The sequence below is a fragment of the Leucopleurus acutus genome, assembly GCF_964270905.1.
Source record: "Leucopleurus acutus genome assembly, chromosome: 10".
In the NCBI taxonomy this organism is placed as follows: domain Eukaryota; kingdom Metazoa; phylum Chordata; class Mammalia; order Artiodactyla; family Delphinidae; genus Leucopleurus; species Leucopleurus acutus.
In genome coordinates this window covers 57,774,989-57,800,117 of record NC_139153.1, presented here as the reverse complement: position 1 = coordinate 57,800,117, position 25,129 = coordinate 57,774,989, and the positions used below count along the sequence as shown (strand labels likewise).

Sequence of the window (25,129 nt, the reverse complement as noted above, 5' to 3'; positions counted from 1 at the left end):
AAGCAATAAAAAATTTAAAAGCAATGTTGGTAATTTCAGTTAGGCAGGACTTGGAATATGGAATATTGCATCTCTTTCATAGACTCTATGACTCTTCAAAGTGTCCTAAAAACACTATGAGTTTGATTAGCAGCAAAACATTAGCCTAATCAAAACCTTCCTCCTCCCCCTATGCATATATACATATACACAAACTATACATCAATACGTTCTTAGCTTAAATATGACAATTTGACTGTTATTCCCAGAGGCTGTGCAAGGTTACAAATACTGTTCAAGACCACTAGTACCCAACTGGTTAAGAGAAAACCAATCTTTTCATTAAAACAAACAAATAAAACTACAAAATAATTCGATCACATATTCTGAATTTCTTTTAAGATTAAAAACATTGAGGGATACAGTGAATCACCCAATATATTACTGTTCTGAGTTCTATAATTTTCTTTATCTAAAACTATCTTTTATACATAGATGCGTTTAAACATAGTTTCAGCAATTCTAAGTAGATTCCTTTGAAAAATATGACAAGTATTTTTTTTTAACTTGGAGGAAAGTTCTGCAAGGAGTGGGTTTTCTTCTCACAGATGAATTTTGCAGCATTTTCTCCCAGAAGCACACTGTCATCCTGTATACATGTGTCCTAAGGATGAAGCCTCTTAGCACTGGACCTCCAGAAAGAGGTCCTGCAGGCACCATGGTATGTTGGTCTTTTCTCTTCCACACTCTTTTAGCAGCACCCAATCTTTGGGCATCTTGCCAGTAGTGGTTGAAGTCCAGAACTTGATCTTCACTGGGAAAATCAAGTCCATTCAAAATGCAGCGCTTTCATCTTTTGGTTGGGTGATTCTTGGTCCCCCATGGATAGGAGTGATACCTAGAAGATTCAAAAGTGGAAGAAGTTCTCTACAGTCTCAAATATTTTAGTTCACATATTCAGTTTCAAAAGCAGTAGCTCAGGTATATAAATAAATAAATCACAATGAATAAAAAGGTGATTCTAAACATGATGGAATGGGGAGATTTTTAGAAAGTTGACTTTTGCTGAAGTTCAGTGCTAGCATTTTCTTTCTCAAATTATAAATGTAATAGGAACTAATAATCCTACAGTGGAAAAATTAATACCCATCCAAAGTAACCTGTACATTAAATGCCTATTTTAAAGCAATGCAAGTTGATTCAATGTAGATTTCTTTTTCTCTCAACACATATTTCATTGTTACAAAGTAAAATATTAATATGTGCCCCTAAGTATAAAAGAATGGTATGCTGGTCATCTATTCATTCACAAAACTCAACAGTTTCACTCTCATTAGAACAGTGATAAAATGAAGGCACGCCAGGCTGTATCCTTCTGGTAAGGAAGCTAAATATTAATGTGTGCAAAATATAGGTAATCATACATCCCTGCAAATGACCACAAATAGAGCCCACCTGGGGCTGGCCCAGTTTATTTTGACCTTGTTTCATTTTCCTTGCAATCTCAACTCAGTTCTACTTCCCCTTCCCAAATCCCTCATTTAGGTTAGGGCTCCTTGCTGCTGTTTCTATTTTTGTTATCACTTTCTTTAATGCAGTATGTTGTGACTGAGACATTCTTCCTACCAACTGCCTAAGCAGTCTCACCATTACTTATAACAGTTCTAGGTATCTTCCCCAAAGACAGCTAATAGCTAGATAATGGCCTTATCCTGAGACTTTCCATTTGAGAATAGCATCTCTCTAACCCTAACTAAACATAAACCCTATGATCTAAGCTGAAATGTTCCATGTCTTGGCTTAATGCTTTAGCTGCTGTCTGGATGCTTTGTAGATGTGTGTATAGGTTTGAACTGACAGTCTTAAGCTGTAAGCTTGAGGAATACAGGACTTATGTATGTAATTCCCTTTGCATGGTTATTAATCAGGATCATTTAATAGTATTTTGCAATGATGGCTGTGATGACAATTAAGATGATGATGATGATTATGAGAACAATAGAAGATCTGACTAGATACTGGTGGAGGAGTTAAAACAATGTTTCTTATTTCAAACCACATTGCTAGGGAAGGTTTTCTCAACTTGTGTTCCAAGTAAAAGATGGAAATTCACTGGGTAAACAAGGTCAACAGACTTTTTTCCTAAAGTATATCTCAAAGTTTTCAATATAGTCATGTGTGTCAACATTCTCCCAAAATGGAAAAATGTACATTCAGGGTTTCCCAAATATATTTGGTCATGGAACTTTATTTTTCATATAACATCTATTATCATCTTTGATAATATTGGCTATTTACAAAACCTATTTGGGAAAATACATTCTACTGATTCTAAGTACTGATTCTAATTACCTCTACATGTCCTGTGATATTTAGCATCCTCTATCCTTTGAGTACGGAAAAATCATGACTGTCACAGCTGATCTGATTCATATTTGGAATTATGTACACTTTCAGTTTGTGAAGTATTAGGTACTTCTATGTGGAGCCTGAGTTACTTCTTGGAAACTAATTGGGAACATCGGTAAACAAGTAATGGCTTTAAGCACAACCAAAGGTTATTTTCACTGGTAAACCGTGAAAACTGTCTCCCCCAATTATATATGCTATCACTGCTATTAGGAGCTGAAAAGGGAGTATCATGGTTATATGGATTTTTTTTTTTTTTGCTGTACACGGGCCTCTCACTGTTGTGGTCTCTCCCATTGTGGAACACAGGCTCCGGACGCACAGGCTCAGTGACCATGGCTCATGGGCCAGCCGCTTTGCAGCATGTGGGATCTTCCCAGACTGGGGCATGAACCCGCATCCCCTGCATCGGCAGGAGGACTCCCAACTACTGCGCCACCAGAGAAGCCCCTGGTTATATGGATTTTTAAATGGATGATTCATTTTTATTTGGAACATTTTAAGAAAATTTGATGTCATTTCCATCATATATTACTTTAACTTGATCATTTAAATCATATCTTCATATTATATTCACAATTCTGAATATAACTGTAAATAAATTTTCACCTTTGTCATTAGGCCTCTTATTGTCTATTTACCATAAGAAGAAAATCTGCAATTTCTTTTAATACAGGAATATGTCTTTGAAAGTAGAAGTAATGTTTGATTTTTTAAAAACTTAATAACTGTAGAATTGAAAAGGATAACCATAAATTTCAAAATAAGACTGGAATTACTATTTCTAAAAAAGGAAAAATAAGAGCTCTTATAAGAGCTTCCCGAAGTTCCTTACACCCCTGTTTTTTCATTATATTTAGCTGATTTTCTGCAAAAATTTGAAGACATCCATTGCCCATGATCCTGAGTCTCTGAGAAAATGTGATTAAAAAAATGATAAGCATGACTTTTGCCCCACTACAAGCCAATGGCACTTGAAATAATAAGTTGCTGAGAGTCAAGAACAGAGACATTCATACTATCCATGGAAGGCTGGATGTACTCAGATCAAGAGGAAAAAATGAAAATCCAAAATCCCTCCAGGGATGGGGGGAGAAGAGTTATAATGGAGATGGTTATTTCTATTAACAATATACCCTTGGAAAATGAGAATTACTCATCATTTCTCTGTGGTTACAAATCACAACAGGACTAAATGTACAAAGATAGTATTTTGGAAATATATTATCAAGCCAAAAGAGCAAGCAGCTGAATAATCTTATCTGTGATTCATAAGAACAACTCATTGAAACAGGGAAAAAAAAGGCTAATCTAACCTCAAAAAATATTCTAATTTCAATATAATGACCTTAATAGAATGTTCTTGAGACCTCTTTCTCTTTCCACGGCTAACAGTTATCTTTGGGGAAGACTTCTAGAATCCTTTAAATAGTGGTCAACAGATAGTTTCATTAGCTAGACAGGAAGGTTATTCCTCCAGGTAGAAAAGCCCACTTAGGGAAAACAAACTCCACTGGACTATGTCTCCTAAGGCAACTTTGGCCATATAGGATGTGTAAGTGGTTACTCATGGTCAATTTGATGCTTCTGTTATGAGTGGGCTCCTTGGAAAAGTCAAGAGACAGCTCATGTATAGCAGACACTGTCAGCGCCCATATCCCCTCTTTCAAAGCACGCTGGCCTGATTCCTTACGGCCAGCACCTGCGTTTCTTTTCCTGAGGATATCTCTGGTCTCTAGAATCTGCTTTGTCCACCCTTACAGAAGGCCAGAAATGCCAGGGAACTAACGTCCTCTGGGGAAAAAGGCCTCAAAAGATGACTAATGGAAATTAGAGATAAATACCATCCCAGCTCCCTCAGTCCATAAGTGGGAGAATTGAGGTACATGTTCTCCACTGGCTCTCAGATTTCCACAATGGGATCAAGCTCCAACCACCACAACAGTAACTTACTTGAAAATGAAATCTTTATTGAATTATTTCTTCAATCCCTTACCAGAATTTCTTGGGATTGCCTCTCAAACTAATTGTACTCAAATCTTTGTGCCCTAAACTGTGCCCAACAGTAAAATTGCAGGAATCCATAACTGAATGAAATTGATATAAAATAGAGTATATTTTTAGATCACCAATAATGATTATTTTAGAAGATAACACAGCCCCAGTAAACTGCAATTTCTTATTTAGGGCAAGCAAATGGGAACACATAACAACAAATCCCTTTCCCACAAACATATCTTAAATTCACCAGAAGTGATTCTTTGTTTAGTTGCACTTTCCCCCTTGCATTCTATACAAATAATTGCTAGATTTTAGTCATGGACATTTGAGTTTCAGCTCTTCCAATATGGGACAAACATGCTTAATTTAAAAAAAAATGTAGAAATAATTTTCCATTTCATTATGTAGGAGTAAATTACTACTAAGTGATCACCCTTTCTTTTTCAACCAAGAATACAGCAGCTGCATCCATATAAAATATGGTCAACATACATTCTACTCACAGTTGTATCAAGTCTAAGCCAAGATATTTTACAAAAGTGTTTAAAATAGAAGGTTGGGGAAAACCTCTAGAATCAAGGATAGAGAAATTAGATCTAATATCCAATGGTCTAAATTGAATTTTCACATTTCTAGATCTCACCTGTTAGAAGTAAAATTGTAATAACCACTTTCCTCTAGGACTTCTTCAATCACAATCTAAAGTTAAAAAATATCAGGTTAGTATTGAATTAAAAGCAACAAAATAAAATCATTCAGAGGCACCGCAAAAACCTCACCTGCATCTGTTCATATGTTATCCCCTGCTCCAAATCAAAGCTGGAGGGTAGACCTGAAATAGATAAATTATGAAAAGCCTGACATTTGGTTCATGTTTTCTTAGATTTTATTGGCAATTATGATTCACATGCAGTGAAAAGAGGTCAGTTTCTTAGTGATGAAGATGAGTACTTACAAACACATTCCAAATTATCTTGGCTTTTGGGGTGGCCATCACAAAATAATACACAAGATTTATGTGCATTGCTCATGGTATAAATTGGCCAATTAAGTTAGGGGTGTGTGTGTGTGTGTGTGTGTGTGTGTGTGTAAGGATAGGTGAGGAGTGGTTCTAAACACAAACCTCCTGATAGGCAAAGAAAAGATTAAGAAACTATTCCTAATCCACAAGGCAAAAAGAGTAGATATGTGCTAGAAAAAAAACAAATTCTTAGAGGAAGGCAGAAATAGCCAGAGGAGGACAACAAAGGTCTAACCCTTGGCTATGGCTGCCAGGAGGGAATAAAATACATTTAAAATCAGAAGACAGTAATTCTTTTGAGGTCTGGTCTGAGTATGATATACCAGCACATTAACAAACCCCAGCACCACCCAAAGCAATGTTGACCAGTTTCCACTCAGGTCAATCAACACTTATCACATGGAGGCCCAGGAGCTCCCCTGCCACTGACTTAGGAGAGAGAAAAGAGAATGGGTTGAAGGTTAAGAGGATGCACAAGGATGTGAGTGCTGGCAGCTTGTTTTTCAAGCCCAGCTTAAAGGTGTTGCCCAAAGTGCTCCCTGGTTCTGCTGTCTTTGCTTCTGTCCAGGCTGCCATGACTAGGGACACACCTGGTCTGCTCTGGGTAGGAGCATCCAGCTTCTGGAAGAGCCTGTCAACTCCCTCTCAGGATGCTGAGAGACTTCCACCAGAGTTCTTCACTCAGCAGGGCTGCTGTAGTAAGAAGTCTGGCCTGTGATTGACCTACCTGCCCAGGGGGATGCAAATGATTTTACTTCACTTAGTATGATAATCTCTAGATCCATACATGTTGCTGCATATGGCAAGATTTTATTCTTTTTTATGGCTAATATTCAATGATATATATATATATACCACATCGTACTAAGTGAAGTAAGTCAGAAAGACAAATATTATATGATATCACTTATCTGTGGAATCTAAAAAATAATACAAATGAACTTATTTACAAAACAGAAACAGACTCACAGACATAGAAAACAAACCTATGGTTACCAAAGGGGAAAGGGGGGGGAGGGATAAATTAGGCATATGGGATTAACAGATGCACTCTACTATATATAAAATATATAAACAATAATGATTTACTGTATAGCACTGGGAACTATATTTAATATTTTTAATAACCTATAAAGGAAAAGGAAAAGAATCTGAAAAAGAATATATATATATCTGGATCACTTTTCTGTACACCTGAAACTAACACAATATTATAAATCAACTGTAGTTCAATTAAAAATAAATAAAAGCAAATGACTTTAGATAACAGTTTATCTCGATCTTACAGATTTCTCAGGGATGATTTTAAATGCAGTTCTGTCTACGCAGTTTAGCTGTATCCTAGGAGTCCAAGACTTAGGGAAAGTTTGATAATTAGTACATGAAGTGATTTGCCTAAATTAGGCAACTTCAAAAGCACAACAGGATTAGGCTTATTTTTTGTCTGAGTAGATGGCAAGTTTTCATTTAACAGTAAAAGTTTCACATCTGTCTGCCCCACTGAGAGATATAACTATAGTTTACAGGGATTCCGAAATTATTTAGGAATTCTGTAACCTCAGAGTAGCTTGAAGATCTCTTCTGAGGTCAAAAATATCACAAGAAAAATTACATTATGCTGAGTCCCTACTACTGGCTAAGTACTTTTTATATATTTACACTGATCATTGCTATAATCCTAAGATGGTTACCATTTTTGTTCCCATTTTACAGGCAAGAAAACTGGGGTTCAGTGAGGTCAAATAATTTGCTCAAGGTCAGCTACTAAGAGCTTGAGCTGAGATTTGAATCTAGGCATCCTGGTTTACAGAATACATACCTTTAATCCCTATGTTATATTGCCTCCCTATGAGAAATTTTTTCAAAAAAGAAAAAAAATTAAATATGTCTGATGTGGATTCTCCAGGTAAGTGTCAAATTTTCTGTTTTATTCAAGCTCTTCATTTCTGCTTTTTATCCCCCTGGATGTTTTTGAGCATTTGATTTCCCATCACCAGATAAGAAGAAGTAAAAGGAAATACAATTTACCCACACAGATTCTGTTTGCTTATGGTATTAATAAATGATCAAGGAAGGTGTCACAAGTGTGTAAAATAAATCTCAGGGAATTTCTAAATTCCTACTGTATGTCCTTCCAACTGTCACCACAGATAATCAAAATAAACTCTGTTTTCATTTTTAATTGAAGATAATCTTTTAAGGATAGCTGTTGATACAAACAATCTATTTCTTTGTGAAAGCCAGATTTCCTGTGTTGAAGACCATTACCTGTTGGGTTATTTGGGGATAGGCTGTTTCGACCTGATGAATGATGCAATAAATGGTAATCTGCTGTGAAAAAGTTGGGCTCAATTGGTTCTGGAGATCCCTGAGATAACTGAAACAGAAAAAGCAAAACTGCATCTTATTTTGCATTCAGAATCAAATGACATGAGACCTCTGTGTGCGTCTCTGCCCAGAAAAATTAGTGCTCTTCTGTTGTCAATCCCTTGTATACAGATAAAGACCAATCTTCTTCCTTTAAAAAAAAATGATAAATTAGATGCAGGCAAATTACAGTGAAAGCAAGTAGATAATTCCTGGTCACATGAAAATAAAAAAAATACTATATAGCTTTATGAGAACAAAATAAAACTGGATAGAAAAATAATGGCATGGGCCTGAGATATCAAAATGTTATTTTTGTCAGGTGTAGGAGGAATGAACTCCAATCATTCAACAAAACATAATTTTTAGCCCAGATCATTTTTGTTTGACCAAGGCAAACACATTTCTTAATACATTTTTCTAAATTATTATTATTATTATTATTTTGGCGGTACGCGGGCCTCTCACTGTTGTGACCTCTCCCGTTGCGGAGCACAGGCTCCGGATGTGCAGGCTCAGTGGCCATGGCTCACGGGCCCAGCCGCTCCGCGGCATGTGGGATCTTCCAGGACCGGGGCACAAACCCGTGTCCCCTGCATCGGCAGGCGGACTCGCAACCACTGCGCCACCAGGGAAGCCCCTAAATTACTATTAATTAATTTTAATCTCCAAACATTAATTCCCAACACTGTAAAGGAAAGAGTAATTCACTAAATGCCAGAACTTATCAAGGTTCCAATTGTTTAATGCCGTTCTATAATGATGAATTTTTTAAATGAAACTTTCAAAATCCTTTCACCTTTAATTCCAACTAACACTTGAGCTGGCCAAGTTTTTGCGCCTGTATATTGTAAAACAATATACTTTTAAAATGTCGATACATATTAATAAACCAGAAACAAAAGGCACAATTTAGACTATTCGATAGTAGTTACCTTGGATTCACAAACTCTATTCATGAATTAAAACATAACATGGTTCAATCATTTGAGCAAATTCTTTGGCAGTTCACAAATATGCCCACCCTTTAAGCCAACAATCCCACTCTTGGATATACACACACAAGAGAAATGAGTACTTCTGTTCATGAAAAGACATGTACAAGAATGTTCGTAGTACATTTATTCGTAATAATCAAAAACTGGAAAACCCCCAAATGCCCACAGGATAGATAAATATATTGTGGTGTGCTTATCCAATGGAATTTTGCCAAACATGAAAAAGAACACACTGTGGATATACACAGCAAGATGGATGAGTGTTGAGCAAAAGAAGCCAGACACAAAAGGATACACAATGTATAACTTCATTTACACATATTTTCACAACTGAGAAAAGCTAACCAATGGTGACAGAGATCAGGACAATGATTACATTGTAACAGGTAGTAGAGTTTGACCAGGAAAAGGCAGGCAGGAGCCTTCTTCTGGGCTGGAAGTGTTCTATATATCGATATGGGTGGTGGTCACATGGGTGAATATATATGTAAAAGTTCATGGAGCTGTATATGTACTTCACTGTATACATTATGCATTTTATACATTAATATAAACATTTTATATTAGCAATTGATAATTATTCCATCAATATGCTTTGGATACTATAAATAAAAATCATTTTTGAGTTTTCCAGTCTTCATATTGCCAACGAATGCTACACATTAGAAAAAAGATATGAATCATCCTTTTATATTCTTGAAAATTTATTTTCCTTACTTTAGTGACAACTGATAAAATTAATAACCCATCTGTAAAATGACAAGATTGTAAGACTGTAATAGTGTAATGCAGGAAGATTTTATTCACTTAATAACTTTCTCATCAGTTCTATTAGGAGGCAATGCAGATAGCCTTAAGCATTCTGTAGTTCTAATATCTAAGGTAGTAGATTATTCCAACTGAACTTCTTAATATGTCTTGTAATGCTGAAAATGATTTCCTGGTATTACCTTCCAAGTGACTTCAGATGGATTTTTTTTTCATATGGTTGAGCATAGGAGTAATTTGGCTGCCTGAAATGTTCATCCCAATTATTTCTTAGAAAGCTTATTTAAGTCAACTTAATTATTAAGTGAACACCTTGGAATCCTAAAGATTTCACAGACAGGAAGATGCACAGTATCATATGTGAATTGTTACATGGAGAGGTCAAAAGAGTCATTTTAAGATGACAGGACAAGTTCTTTTCATTGATTCAAACTTTGAAGAGAGGAGTGTTTGATGTTTCCAGAGCCTGTGTCACACTAGCAGTCTTCTAGCCTAAGAACTGTGAATTCTCAGAGGGATGGGACCATGGAAGAAGCCAAGGACTAAAATCTTTAGTCTTGTGTTTGAGACCCAGATACATTTATTTTTATCCTAGGAAATTTCCAGAACTTTGTTTTGCAGTTCAGTTTTTTGATGTATACTATATTCTTTCAGCAAATCTTTTTTGCCCCTTACTATGTGACCTGAGCAGGTTTTGTAAATCAGAAATGTAAACCTTTCAATCCACATACACTGATGATCTGCCTAGCTTATTAGCACCATGCTGGGCACCATGGAGGACACAGAAATGATCTGGCCTCCATGAGACTTGCAAATTGACTGGAAAAATAGTCTAATGTATATAAAACAAGAGGGCAATGCATTAAATAATGAAGTGTGAAATGAGACCGTGAGATCTAAGCTTACACAAAAAAGGATGCTTTATGAAGACCAGCATGGTTTTCAGAAGCTCTGTAGAAGAAACACTAGAGCTGAAACTCAAAGGCTGGAATTGGGTGGGATGCAAGGAAGTCAAGTGAACATTCCAGGTGAGAGGAACTTGAGGGCACAGTCTGGGTATTGCATATTAATGGCAAAGTGATAAAGGGCTATGACATTAGTCCATGTTATAGAGGCTTGGGGATTTAGGTTGAAGAGAGGAACACAAGTGTTATTCATTAATTCAGGGAGTATCTTTTATTCAAAAACATTCTTTAACTTAAAATTTTAAAAAAATTAAATATTTTTTAGCCACACTACACGGCATGTGGGATCTTAGCTCCCTGACCAGGAATCAAACCCATGGCCCCTGCATTGGAAGCACAGAGTCTTAACCACTGGACCACCAGGGAAGTTCCCAGGGAGTATTCTTTTTTAAAAAACAGCAGGTTCAGGGGCTTCCCTGGTGGCGCAGTGGTTAAGAATCCACCTGCCAATGCAGGGGACAGGGGTTCGAGCCCTGGTCCGGGAAGATCCCATATGCCATGGAGCAACTAAGCCCCGTGTGCCGCAACTACTGAGCCTGCACTCTACAGCCCACAAGCCACAACTACTGAGCCCATGTGCCACAACTACTGAAGCCTGTGCGCCTAGAGCCTGAGCTCTACAACAAGAGAAGCCACTGCAATGAGAAGCCCGCGCACCGCAACGAAGAGTAGCCCCTACTCACTGCAATTAGAGAAAGATCATGCACAGCAACGAAGACCCAACACAGCCAAAAATAAATAAAATAAAATAAATTTATAAAAACAAAAAAACAAAAGGTTCTTTTTAGTTATCCATTTTATACATATTAGTGTATATATGTCAATCCCAATGTCCCAATTCATCACAAAACACCCCCCCTTCATGTTCCCCCCTTGGTGTCCATACTTTTCTTCTTTACATCTGTGTCTCAATTTCTGCCCTGCAAACCAGTTCATCCGTACTGTTTTTCTAGGTTCCACATATATGCATTAACATACGATATTTGTTTTTCTCTTTCTGACTTACTTCACTCTGTATGACAGTCTCTAGATCCATCCACGTCTCTACAAATGACTCAGTTTCATTCCTTTTTATGGCTGAGGAATATTCCATTCTATATATGTACCACATCTTCTTTATCCATCTGTCTGTTGATGGGAATTTAGGTTGCTTCCATGTCCTGGCTATTGTAAATAGTGCTGCAATGAACATTGGGGTGTATGTATCTTTTTGAATTATAGTTTTCTCTGGGTATATGCCCAGTAGTGGGATTGCTGTGTCATATGGTAGTTCTATTTTTAATTTCTTAAGGAACTTCCATACTGTTCTCCATAGTGGCTGTATCAATTTACATTCCCACCAACAGTGCAAGAGGGTCCTTTTTCTCCACATCCTCTCCAGCATTTGTTGTTTGTAGATTTTCTGATGATGCCCATTCTAACTGGTGTGAGGTGATACCTCATTGTAGTTTTGATTTGCATTTCTCTAATAATTAGTGATGTTGAGCAGCTTTTTATGTGCCTTTTGGCATCTGTATGTCTTCTTTGGAGAAATGTCTATTTAGGTCTTCTGCCTATTTTTGGATTGGGTTGTCTGTTTCTTTAATATCGAGCTGCATGAGCTGTTTATATATTTTGGAGATTAATCCTTTGTCAGTTGATTCATTTGCAAATATTTTCTCCCATTCTGAGGGTTGTCTTTTCATCTTGTTTGTAGTTTCCTTTGTTTTGCAAAAGCTTTTTAGTTTCATTAGGTCCCATTTGTTTATTTTTGTTTTTATCTCCATTACTCTACAAGGTGGATCAAAAAAGATCTTGCTCTGATTTATGTCAAAGCGTGTTCTTCCTATGTTTTCCTCTAAGAGTTTTATAGTGTCTGGTCTTACATTTAGGTCTCTAATCCATTTTGAGTTTATTTTTGTGTATGGTGTTAGAGAGTGTTCTAATTTCATTCTTTTACATGTAGCTTCCCAGTTTTCCCAGCACCACTTATTGAAGAGGCTGCCTTTTCTCCATTGTATATTCTTGCCTCCTTTAACAAAGATAAGGTGACCATAGGTGCGAGGGTTTATCTCTGGGCTGTCTATCCTGTTCCATTGATCTATATTTCTGTTTTTGTGCCAATACCATACTGTCTTGTTTACTGTAGCTTTGTAGTATACTCTGAAGTCAGAGAGCCTGATTCTTCCAGCTCCATTTTTCTTTCTGAAAATTGATTTGGCTGTTCAGGGTGTTTTGTGATTCCACACAAATTGTGAACTTTTTTGTTCTAGTTTTGTGAAAAAGGTCATTGGTATTTTGACAGGGATTGCATTGAATCTGTAATATGCCTTGGGTGGTAGAGTCATTTTCGCAATGTTGATTCTTCCAATCCAAGAACGTGGTATATCTCCCCATCTGTTGGTATTATCTTTAATTTCTTTCAGCAGTGTCTTATAGTTTTCTGCATACAGGTCTTTTGTCTCCCTAGGTAGGTTTATTCCTAGGCATTTTATTCTTTTTGTTGCAATGGTAAATGGGAATGTTTCCTTAATTTCTCTTTCAGATTTTTCATCATTAGTGTGTAGGAATGCAAGAGATTTCTGTACATTAATTTTGTACCCTGCAACTTTACCAAATTCACTGATTAGCTCTAGTAGTTTTCTGGTGGCATCTTTAGGATTCTCTATGTGTAGTATCATGTCATCTGCAAACAGTGACAGCTTTACTTCTTTTCCAATTTGGATTCCTTTCATTTCTTTTTCTTCTCTGATTGCCATGGCTAGGGCTTCCAAACCTATGTTGAATAATAGTGGTGAGTGGACATTCTTGTCTTGTTCCTGCTCTTAGAGGAGATGCTTTCAGTTTTTCACCATTGAGAATGATGTTTGCTGTGGGTTTCTCGTACATGGACTTTATTATGTTAAAGTAGGTTCCCTCTATGCCCACTTTCCGAGAGTTTTTATCATAAATGGGTGCTGAATTTTGTCAAAGGCTTTTTCTGCATCTATTGAGATGATCATATCGTTTTTCTTCTTCAATTTGTTAATATGGTGTATCACATTGATTTGTGTATATTGAAGAATCCTTGCATCCCTGGGATAAATCCCACTTGATCAAGGTGTGTGATCCTTTTAATGTGTTGTTGGATTCTGTTTGCTAGTATATTGTTGAGGATTTTTGCATCTATATTCATTAGTGATATTGGTCTGTAATTTTCTTTTTTTGTAGTATCTTTGTCTGGTTGTGGTATCAGGGTGATGGTGGCCTCATAGAATGAGTTTGGGAGTGTTCCTTCGTCTGCAATTTTTGGAAGAATTTGAGAAGGATGGGTGTTAGTTCTTCTCTAAATGCTTGATAGAATTCACCTGTGAAGCCTGGCGCTGGACTTTTGTTTGTTGGAAGATTTTTAATCACAGTTTCAATTTCATTACTTGTGATTGGTCTGTTCATATTTTCTGTTTCTTCCTGGCTCAGTCTTGGAAGGTTATACCTCCCTAAGAATTTGTCCATCTCTTCCAGGTTGTCCATTTTATTGGCATAGAATTGCTTGTAGTTGTTTCTTAGGATGCTTTGTATTTCTGCAGTGTCTGATGTAACTTCTCCTTTTTCATTTCTAATTTTATTGATTTGAGGCCTCTCCCTCTTTTTCTTGATGAGTCTGGCTAATGGTTTATCAATTTTGTTTATCTTCTCAAAGAACCAGCTTTTAGTTTTGTTGATTTCTATTTCATTTATTTCTGCTCTGTTCTTTATGATCTCTTTCCTTCTACTAAGTTTGGGTTTTGTTTGTTCTTTCTCTAGTTCCTTTACGTGTAAAGTTAGGTTGTTTATTTGAGATATTTGTTGTTTCTTAAGGTAGGTTTGTATTGCTATAAACTTCCCTCTTAGAACTGCTTTTGCTGCATCCCATTGGTTTTGGATCATTGTGTTTTCGTTGCCATTTTTCTCTAGGTATGTTTTGATTTCCTCTTTGATATCTTCAGTGATCTCTTGGTTATTTAGTAACATGTTGTTTAGCCTCCAGTGTTTGTATTTTTTACGTTTTTTTCCCTGTAGTTGATTTCTAATCTTAGTGTTGTCGTCAGAAAAGATGCTTGACATGATTTTAATTTTCTTAAATTTACTGAGGCTTGATTTGTGACCCAAGGTGTGATCTATCCTGGAGAATGTTCCACGTGCACTTGAGGAAAAAGTGTAATCTGTTTTTTAATGGAATGTCCTATAAATATCAATTAAATCTATCTGGTCTATTGTGTAATTTAAAGCTTGTGTTTCCTTATTTTTTTATTTTTATTTTTTTGTGGTACACGGGCCTCTCACTGTTGTGGCCTCTCCCATTGCAGAGCACAGGCTCTGGATGCACAGGCTCAGCGGCCATGGCTCACGGGCCCAGACGCTCCGTGGCATGTGGGATCTTCCCGGACCAGGGCACGAACCTGCATCCCCTGCATCGGCAGGTGGTCTCTCAACCACTGCACCACCAGGGAAGCTTGTTTCCTTATTAATTTTCTGTTTGGATGATCTGTGCATTGGTGTAAGTGAGGTGTTAAAGTCCACTGCTATTACTGTGTTACTATCGATTTCCTCTTTTATAGCTGTTAGCAGTTGCCTTATGTATTGAGGTGCTCCACTGTTGGGTTCATATATATTTATAATTGGTATATCTTCTTGGAGTGATCCCTTGATCATTATGTAGTGTCCTTCCTTGTCTCTTGTAACATTCATTATTTTAAAGTCTATTTTATCTGATATGAGTATTGCTACTCCTGCTTTCTTTTGATTTCCATTTGCATGAAATATCTTTTTCCACCCCCTCACTTTCAGTCTGTATGTATCCCTATGTCTGAAGTGGGTCTCCTGTAGACAGCATATATATGGGTCTTGTTTTTGTACCCATTCAGCGAGCCTGTGTCTTTTCATTGGAGCCTGTAATCTGTTCACATTTAAGGTAATTATCTATATGTATGTTCCTATTACCATTTTTTGTTTGTTTTGCGGTACACGGGCCTCTCACTGTTGTGGCCTCTCCCGTTGTGGAGCACAGGTTCCGGACGTGCAGGCTCAGTGGCCATGGCTCATGGGCCCAGCTGCTTTGCAGCATGTGGGATCTTCCCAGACTGGGGCACGAACCTGTGTCCCCTGCATCAGCAGGTGGACTCTCAACCACTGCACCAACAGAGAAGCCCCCTATTACCATTTTGTTCATTGGTTTGGGTTTGTTTTTGTAGGTCCTTTTCTTCTCTGTGTTTCCCACTTAGAGAATTTCCTTTAGCATTTGTTGTAGAGCTGGTTTGGTGGTGCTGAATTCTCTTAGCTTTTGCTTGTCTGTAAAGCTTTTGTTTTCTCCATTGAATCTGAATGAGATCCTTGACAGGTAGAGTAATCTTAGTTGTATGTTCTTCCTTTTCATCACTTTAAAATGTCATGCCACTCCCTTCTGGCTTGTAGAGTTTCTGCTGAGAAATCAGCTGTTAACCTTATGGGAGTTCCCTTTTATGTTATTTGTCATTTTTTCCCTTGCTGCTTTCAATAATTTTTCTGTCTTTAATTTTTTCCCATTTGATTACTATGTGTCTCAGTCTGTTTCTCCCTTGGTTTATCCTGTATGGGACTCTCTTCACTCCCTGGACTTGGGTGGCTATTTCTTTACCCATGTTAGGGAAGTTTTTGACTATAATCTCTTCAAAGATTTCCTTGGGTCCTTTCTCTCTCTCTTCTCCTTCTGGAACCCATATAATGCAAATGTTGTTGCACTTAATGTTGTCCCAGAGGTCTCTTAGGCTGTCTTCATTTCTTTTCATTCTTTTTTCGTTTATTCTGTTCTGCAGCAGTGAATTCCACCATTCTGTCTTCCAGGTCACTTATCCATTCTTCTGCCTCAGTTATTCTGCTATTGATTCCTTCTAGTGTAGTTTTCATTTCAGTTATTGTATTGTTCATCTCTGTTTGTTCTTTAATTCTTCTCGGTCATTGTCAAACATTTCTTGCATCTTCTCGATCTTTGCCTCCATTCTTTTTCCGAGGTCCTGGATCATCTTCACTATCATTATTCTGAATTCTTTTTCTGGAAGGTTGCCTATCTCCACTTCATTTAGTTGTTTTTCTGGGGTTTTACCTTGTTCCTGCATCTGGTACATAGCCTTCTGCCTTTTCATTGTGTCTCTCTTTCTGTGAATGTGGTTTTTGTTCTACAGGCTGCAGGATTGTAGTTCTTCTTGCTTCTGCTCTCTGCCTCTGGTGGATGAGGCTATCTTAGAGGCTTCAGCAAGTTTCCTGAGGGAGGGACTGGTGGTGGGTAGAGCTGGCTGTTGCTCTGGTGGACAGAGCTCAGTAAAACTTTACTGAGAAGCAGATGCTTCTCTGCTGATGGGTGGGGCTGGCTTCCCTCCCTGTTAGTTGTTTGGCCTGAGGCGACCCAACACTGGAACCTTCCTGGGCTCTTTGGTGGGGCTAATGGCAGACTCTGGGAGGGTTCACGCCAAGGAGTACTTCCCAGAACTTCTGCCACCATTGTCCTTGTCTTCACAGTGAGACACAGCCACCTCCTGCCTCTGCAGGAGGCCCTCCAACACTAGCAGGTAGCTCTGTTCAGTCTCCTATGGGGTCACTGCCCCTTCCCCTGGGTCCCAATGTGCACACTACTTTGTTTGTGCCCTCCAAGAGTGGAGTCTCTGTTTCCCCCAATCCTGTTGAAGTCCTGCAATCAAATCCCACTAGGCTTCAAATTCTGATTCTCTAGGAATTCTTCCTCCCATTGCAGAGTTCCCAGGTTGGGAAGCCTGACGTGGGCCTCAGAACCTTCACTCCAGTGGGTGGATTTCTGTGGTATAAGTGTTCTCCAGTTTGTGAGTCACCCACCCAGCAGTTATGGGATTTGATTTTATTATGATTGTGCCCCTCCTACCATCTCACTGTGGCTTTTCCTTTGTCTTTGGATGAGGCATATCTTTTTTGGTGAGTTCCAGTGTCTTCCTGTCAATGACTGTTCAGTACTTAGTTGTGATTTCAGTGCTCTCTCAAGAGGGAGTGAGAGCACATCCTTCTACTCCACCATCTTGAACTGCAGCTTCCTGGGAGTATTTTTAAAATCAACTATTGTGTGTCATGCACAGATCCAAACAATGAAAACAATCAATGGTAGCTAAATATTGTATTCTTGGAGCTTACTGCCTAATTAGGGAGAATTACGTCTGTGAAATATCCACTTGTATATTTGCAAAATTGTAAATATGCTGAAAGCATTGAAGGCAAGGCCTGTGGTTCTAAGAGGTAACAGACAGATTTAACTTAGGGAAGGCTTTCCTGAGAAAATGATGCTTATGCTGAGAGCCAAAATAAAGGGTCAGAGTGAGTAAAGGATGGAGTGGGAAGAACATTATAGGCAGAGGAGAGAGCATGTGCAGACTTGGGAAGAAGCAGCATGGTAGATGGGCACTGTAGTCAGTGTGGAGACAACAAAGGGCAAGAGTGGTATGAGGTGAGGGTGGAGAGAGAGGCAGGGCTTGGACCAAACAGGACTGTGAACACCATTGGCGGGGATTTTGGCATTTTATACTAAGAGCCCCCTGGACAATGTTCTGTGGTGTGTGTGTGTGTGTGTGTATCTGTGTGTGTGTGTGTGTGTGTGTGACATGATCAGATTTCTGTTTTGAAGAGATCACTCTGGAAGCAATATATGTAACAATTTGGATGGGGCTGGGACTTCAGGGTGAACATAGGCAGATCATGAGGAGGCTCCTGCAAATAACGGAGGCCTAGGCAGTGGGACTTGGAGTTAGATGGTGAGGCATGAAACTGGACATAAGTGTTTAGGAACACTGGAAAAAGTCTGGCAAAATGAATTGGAGAACAAGTAGATCAGCAAGAAGTGTGACACTAGTGCAAGAGAGGGGTGCTAAGAGCTTGGACTAGGTGGAAACCAAAAGGAAGGAATAGCTATGGAAGACCAAATATTCCCACTTAATAACAATGATAGCACCTATGCCATTGATTGAGTACTTACTACATTCTAGATACATTTGACATTCTATTTTGTTCTTACAACTACTTTGTAAGGTAGGCATTATCCCCATTTTACAGATGAGGAATCTGAGAAGTAAAGTAATTTGCTCAAGGAGCATAGCTAGTAAGTGGTAGAACCAGGGCTAGAACCCAGGGTTATAACATCAAAGGCCAACCAAAACCACCTACACTATGAATATTCCCCAGGTGTTAATGACTTAGGAGATGCAAGAGATAAAGTGGAACAGTTGAAAGAGACCACAAGGTTTAAAGACTGAGCAGAATGATAATGGATGCTTCCAATGATATTCGATGTGGACAAAGGAAGGAAGCAGGTGGTGAGTTCAATTCTGGACATACCAGATGACAAAGTAAATGTTCACCCAGTAGGTGGAAATATGTGTGATACAACAGAATCTTTCAAAGCAGTGGCCTCTCAGGCTGGCTGAAGCTGTGAGGTGGCTCAGCAGTCCCAGACCGGCACTGTGGGGCCCTCTCTTGGCTCATGAGCTAAGAGGTGTACCTCCCATCTTTGGCATGTATGTTCTGTTTGGAAGAATGTGTAAGAAAATTCCTTCTGAACTGACATAAAAGGGCTTTTCTGGGGACTCCAATCGAGATGGTGGAATAGGAAGCGGATCTCACCTCCTCCCACAAATACGTCAAAAATACATCTATATGTAGAACAACTCTCACAGAATACCTACTGAATGCTGACAGAAGGTCTCAGACAGCCAAAATTGCAAGAGAGATCACCACATAACCAAGTGGGACAAAAGAAAAAAAATAAAGGAAGTGAGACAGGACCGGCACCCCTGGGAGGGAGCTGTGAAAGAGGAAAGGTTCCCTCATCCTGGGAAACCCCTTCACAAGTGGGGAGATCACTCAGGACAGAAAGGGAGATCCAGAAGCTCAGAAGAGAGAGTATCAGCTGGCTTGAGACAGGCAGAACAGCAAGAGACCAGCACAGAGGGTCTGCACCTCCTCCCTGCACTCCCCAGCCTGAGACGTGCATCTGCTGCTGTGGGCAGGGGCTGGGTGCTGAATCTCAGGATTCAGAACACAGACACAGGGAGAGGACTGGGGCTGGATGTGCAGGGACAGCCTAAAGGGGCAGGACCATGCTTTGGGCCACAACCAGGGGTATGTGGAGGAAGGAGACCAGGTCTGCCATAGAAGTGAAGTGTTGTTAACAGGTGCAGGAAGGGAGGGACAGGGACCATCATAGCAGCCTCTTTCTCAGCATGATCACAGCTGGTTCAGTGCCACCTCTATGACTTCTGGGAGCACACAAGCACCAACAGGCTGCCCACATTCAGAGGTGAGGCTGAAATCAGAGTTCATCCCCAGGAGTTGTGCAACTTAGGAAGCAGGGCTGAAATCTGAGCCCTCTCCCTGTGGCTGTGCCATCTGCAGATTTATGCCACTGCCACCAGCTTTGTAAACTCAGTGCCTGCAGGACATCCAAGTGGACAACGGGTGCTCCCGTGGCTGGGGCAAGTCCAGCATTAGCAGCTGTCGGCTTTGCAGGTATGTGCACAAGGAGGCAGGGCCAGAGTCTGGGCTGCTTCCATATCTCCTACAATGGGTCCAAGTGCATGACTACTGTGGTCTTGGTACCTGACTTCAGTGGATTGGTGCCTATGGATCTGCACTGGTGACTTTGTGAACACAGTGCCTGAGGGACACTGGGGCCAATTGCATTCCCACAGTTAAGGCAGGGCCGAGGGCAGTGCCAGCAACAGTATACTTTGTGAGCTCACACAACAGGTGACAGGCAACACCACCGAGCACACTCCTGGGTGGAGAGCTCCTGCTGAAGAATACTCAGTGGCTCCTCTCCTAGTGTGAGGGCTTCAATCTTGCCTACCTCATGCTGCAGTCAGAAACGGATATGGGGGCTTCTACTCCAAACACTAGAAAGTAGACCCTGTCCCTGACAGGATTGTGACAACCACAGAGCAAAGAGGAGGGCCCACTCATATCTAGTGCAGACTCTGGTCATCAAAACACCAGTCACACCCACTATCAAAGGGATAACAGCCAGTACACACTGGGGAAAGACCCAGCAGGCATCCATACTAAAAGCAGCACTTGCACCAAAAATATTAAACCCACGCAGGCTACACAGGAACTCTCCCACATAAAAACAGCTCTCCAAGACCACAGTAGATAACTCTTTCTCCTAAACTCATAGAGTCAGAGAAATACAAGTAAAATGAAGAAACAGAGAAATCACTCCCAATTAAAAGATCAAGAGAATTCACCTGAAGGTACAAACAATGAAACAGACTTCTTCAGTCTAATAGACTCTGAGTTCAAAATGGAGGTAATAAAAATATTGAAGGGATTAAGAAAGTCTATCAATAGAAATGTAGATTACTATAAAAAGGAACCAGAAACTATAAAGAGGAACCAAGAAAAAATATAAAACTCATTTGCTGAGATGAAAACTGAGCTAAAGGCAATAAATGGAAAATTGAATAACACAGAAGAACAAATAAGTGATCTGGAAGATAGAATAATGGAAATCACCAAATCTGAAAGCAGAAAGAAAGACAAATGAAAACAAAATGAAAGCAATATACAAGACCTATGGGATAATATGAAGCATGCCAATCTACACATAATAGGGATCCCAGAAAGAGAGGAAAGAAAAAAGGGGATAGAAAATATATTTGAAGAATCATGGCTGAAAACTTCCCAAACCTAAAGAAGGAAATGGACATCCAGGTATAGGAAGTGCAGAGGATCCCAAACAAGATGAACCCAAACAGACCTACACCAAGACATATTATAACTAAAATGGCAAAAGTTAAATAGAGGATTTTAAAGGCACCAAGAGAAAAACAAAGAATTCATTACAAGGGAAACCCCATAAGGCTATCAGCTGATTTTTCTACAGATGTTGCAGGCTAGGAGTGGCAAGATATATTCAAAGTCTTGAAAAGGAAATACCTGCAACCTAGTATACTCTACCCAGCAAGATTATCATTTATAATAAAAGGAGGGATAAAGAATTTCTCAGACAAGCAAAACTTAGAGAATACAGTGATACTAAACCTATCCTAAAAGAAATATTGAAAATTCTTCTCTAAATACAAAAGAAGCAAGAATCAATAGGAAAGAGAAAAATCACAATTGGAAAGTAAATCATTTAAATAAGCCAGTACACAGATTTTTTAAAACATCAAAAAATTTTTGTGTTAGCATATGGTATTTGTTTTTCTCTTTCTGACTTACTTCACTCTGTATGACAGATTCTAGGTCCATCCACCTCACTACAAATAACTCAATTTCGTTTCTTTTTATGGCTGAGTAATATTCCATTGTATATATGTGCCACATCTTCTTTATCCATTCATCTGTCGATGGACACTTAGGTTGCTTCCATGTCCTGGTTATTGTAAATAGAGCTGCAATGAACATTTTGGTACAAGACTCTTTTTGTTAACACATATATATGGAATCTAGAAAAAAAATGTCATGAAGAACCTAGGGACAAGATGGGAATAAAGACGCAGACCTACTAGAGAATGAACCTGAGGATATGGGGAGGGGGAAGGGTAAGCTGGGAAAAAGTGAGAGAGGGGCATGGACATATATACACTACCAAACGTAAAATAGATAGCTAGTGGAAAGCAGCCACATAACACAGGGAGATCAGCTCGGTGCTTTGTGACCACCTAAAGGGGTGGGATAAGGAGGGTGGGAGGGAGGGAGGGAGGCGCAAGAGGGAAGAGATATGGGGACATATGTATATGTATAACTGATTCACTTTGTTATAAATCAGAAACTAACACACAATTGTAAAGCAATTATACTCCAATAAAGATGTTAAAAATTTTTTGTGTGTGTGAAAGCGATGATAACTACAATGAACAGCAAAAGGATAAATATGAAGGTGTAAAAGAGGATATCAAAATCATAAAATGTGGAGGGGGAGAATAAGAAAAATGTACATTTTTTTAAAGAATGTGTTTGAGTCTTTACCAGTCTAAAGCAAGTAGATATAGGAATGGGTTAGCATACTTGAAAAACAGGGTGACCACAAATGAAAAACATACAATAGATTCACCAAAAACCAGTAAGGAAGGAACTCAAGCAAATACAAAAGAAAACCATCAAACTACAAAAAAAAAAAAAGAAAGAAAGAAAGAAAAGAAAAAGAACAAAGAAGAAATACAAAATCACCTGGAAAACAAGGTGTAAAATGGCAATAAATGCACATCTAACAATAATTACCTTAAATGTCAATTGCCTAAATGCTGCAATCAAAAGACATAGAGTGGCAGATTTGATTAAAAAAACACAAGAGCCTATAATATGCTGCCTACAAGAGACCCACTTTAGGGCAAAGGACACACATAGATTGAAAATGAGGGGATGGTAAAAGATATTTCATGTAAATGGAAATGACAAGAAAGTGGGGGTAGCAATACTCATATCAGACAAAATAGACTTTAAAGCAAAGGCCATAAAGAAAGATAAAGAAACATTCTCTAGGATTGACCACATACTAGGTCACAAAACAAGACTCAACAAATTTAAGAGGATAGAAATTATTTCAAGCATCTTTTCTGACCACAATGGCATGGAACTAGAAATCAAGCACAAAAAGAGAAATGAGAAAAAATGATTACATGTAGAATAAACAAGATGCTACTAAAAAACCAAAGGGTCAATGATCAAATCAAAGAGGAAATTTAAAAATACCTTGAGACAAATGACAATGAAAACACAACCATACAAAATCTATGGGATACAGCAAAAGCAGTCCTTAGAGGGAAGTTCATAGCCATATAGGCCTTCCTCAAAAAACAAGAAAAATCTCAAATAAACAACCTAACCTACTACCTAAAAGAATTAGAAAAAGAAGAACAAACAAAACCTAAAGTTAGCAGAAGGAAGGAAATAATAATGATCAGAGAGGGAATAAATAGAGACTTAAAAAGAGTAGAAAAATACAGTAAAATAGCTGATTATTTAAAAGGGTAAACAAAATCAACAAACCTCTGGCCAGGCCCACCAAGAAGAAAAGAGAGAGGACCAAAATAAAGTAAGAAATGAAAGTGAGAAATAACAACCGATACCACAGAAATAGAAAAAAACATAAGAGAATACTATGAACAACTATATGCCAACAAATTGGACAACCTAGAAGAAATGGACAAGTTTCTAGAAACATACAGCCCACCAAAACTGAATGAAAAAGAAATAGATAATGAGACCAATCACTAGAGGTGAAATAGAAAATGTAAAAAACACACAAAAAAACACACAAACTCCCTGCAAACAAAAGTTCAGGTTTCACTGAGGAATTCTACTGAACATACAAAGAAGTTATACTGATCCTTTTCAAACTCTTCCAAAAGACTGAAGAGGAGGGAACACTCCCAAAGTCATTCTTTGAAGCCACCATCACCCTGATACCAAAACCAGATAAAGAAACTACTGAAAAAGAAAATTACAGGCCAATATCTTTGAAGAATATAGATGCAAAAATTCTTAACAAAATATTGGCAAACTGAATCTAACAACACATAAAAAAGTTCATACACCATGACTAAGTGGGTTTCATCCCAGGGTCATAAGGATGGCTCAACACATGCAAATCAATCAGTGTGATACACCACATCAACAAAAGAAAAGACAAAAACCACATGGTCATCTCAATGGATGCAGAGAAAACATTTGATAAAACTCAACATTCATTCATGATGTTGAATGATGTTAAAAACTCTCACCAAAGTGGGTATAGAGTGACCATATCTCAACATCATAATAGCTATTTATGACAAATCCACAGCGAATATAATACTCTGATGAAAAGCTGAAAGCCTTCCTGTTAAAATCTCTCATCATTTCTCTTCAACACAGTATTGGAAGTTCGAGTCACAGCAGTCAGACAAGAAAAAGAAATAAAAGGTATCCAGATTGGAAGGGGAGAGGTAAAATTGTCATTATATTCAGATGATATGATGCTGTTTATATAAAACCCTAAAGACTCCACACAAAATCTACTAGAACTGGTAAATGAATTCAGCAAGGTAGCAGGATACGAGATTAACATACAGAAATCTGTTGCATTTCTTTACACTAACAATGAAATATCAGAAAGGGAAAATAAAAAAAAAAAATCCCTTTTAAAATCTCAACAAAAAAAAAACTAGGAATAAACCTGACCAAGGAGGTGAGAGGCTTGTACACTGAGAACTATAAAACATTAATAAAGGAAACTAAAAGTGATTCAAAGAAATGGAAAAATATCCCATGCTCTTGGATTGGAAGAATTAATATCGTTAAAATGGCCATACCCAAAACAATCTACAGATTTAATGCAATCCCTATCGAATTACCCATGACATTTTTCACAGAACTAGAACAAATAATCCTAAAATTTATATGGAATAATAAAAGACCCAGAATTGCCAAAGCAATCCCGAGGAAAAAGAACAAAGTAGGAGACATAACCCTCCCAGACTTCAGACAATACTACAAGCCTACAGCAATCAAAACAGCACAGTACTGGCACAAAAACAGACATATGGATCAATGGAACAAAATATAGAGCCCAGAAATAAACCCACATACCTACAGTCAATTAATCTTCAACAAAGGAGGTAAGAATATAAAATGGAAAAAAGACAGTCTTAGGC

General features: G+C 38.4%; 1 protein-coding gene across 1 annotated transcript in view; it reads right to left on the bottom strand.

Annotated features, from left to right (window-relative positions):
* Positions 1 to 828: 828 nt before the first annotated feature.
* Positions 829 to 25,129, bottom strand: part of NEK10 (NIMA related kinase 10) — a gene marked incomplete at its 3' end in the record, with an annotated part of 310,503 nt that continues 286,202 nt past the window's right edge. The window contains exons 34-37 of the mRNA XM_082847516.1: positions 7,679 to 7,787; positions 5,169 to 5,221; positions 5,033 to 5,088; positions 829 to 877 (exon numbers count right to left, since the gene is read on the bottom strand). Of these exons, the coding sequence (XP_082703642.1) occupies positions 829 to 877; positions 5,033 to 5,088; positions 5,169 to 5,221; positions 7,679 to 7,787 (267 nt within the window). The remainder of the gene's footprint in view (positions 878 to 5,032; positions 5,089 to 5,168; positions 5,222 to 7,678; positions 7,788 to 25,129) is intronic.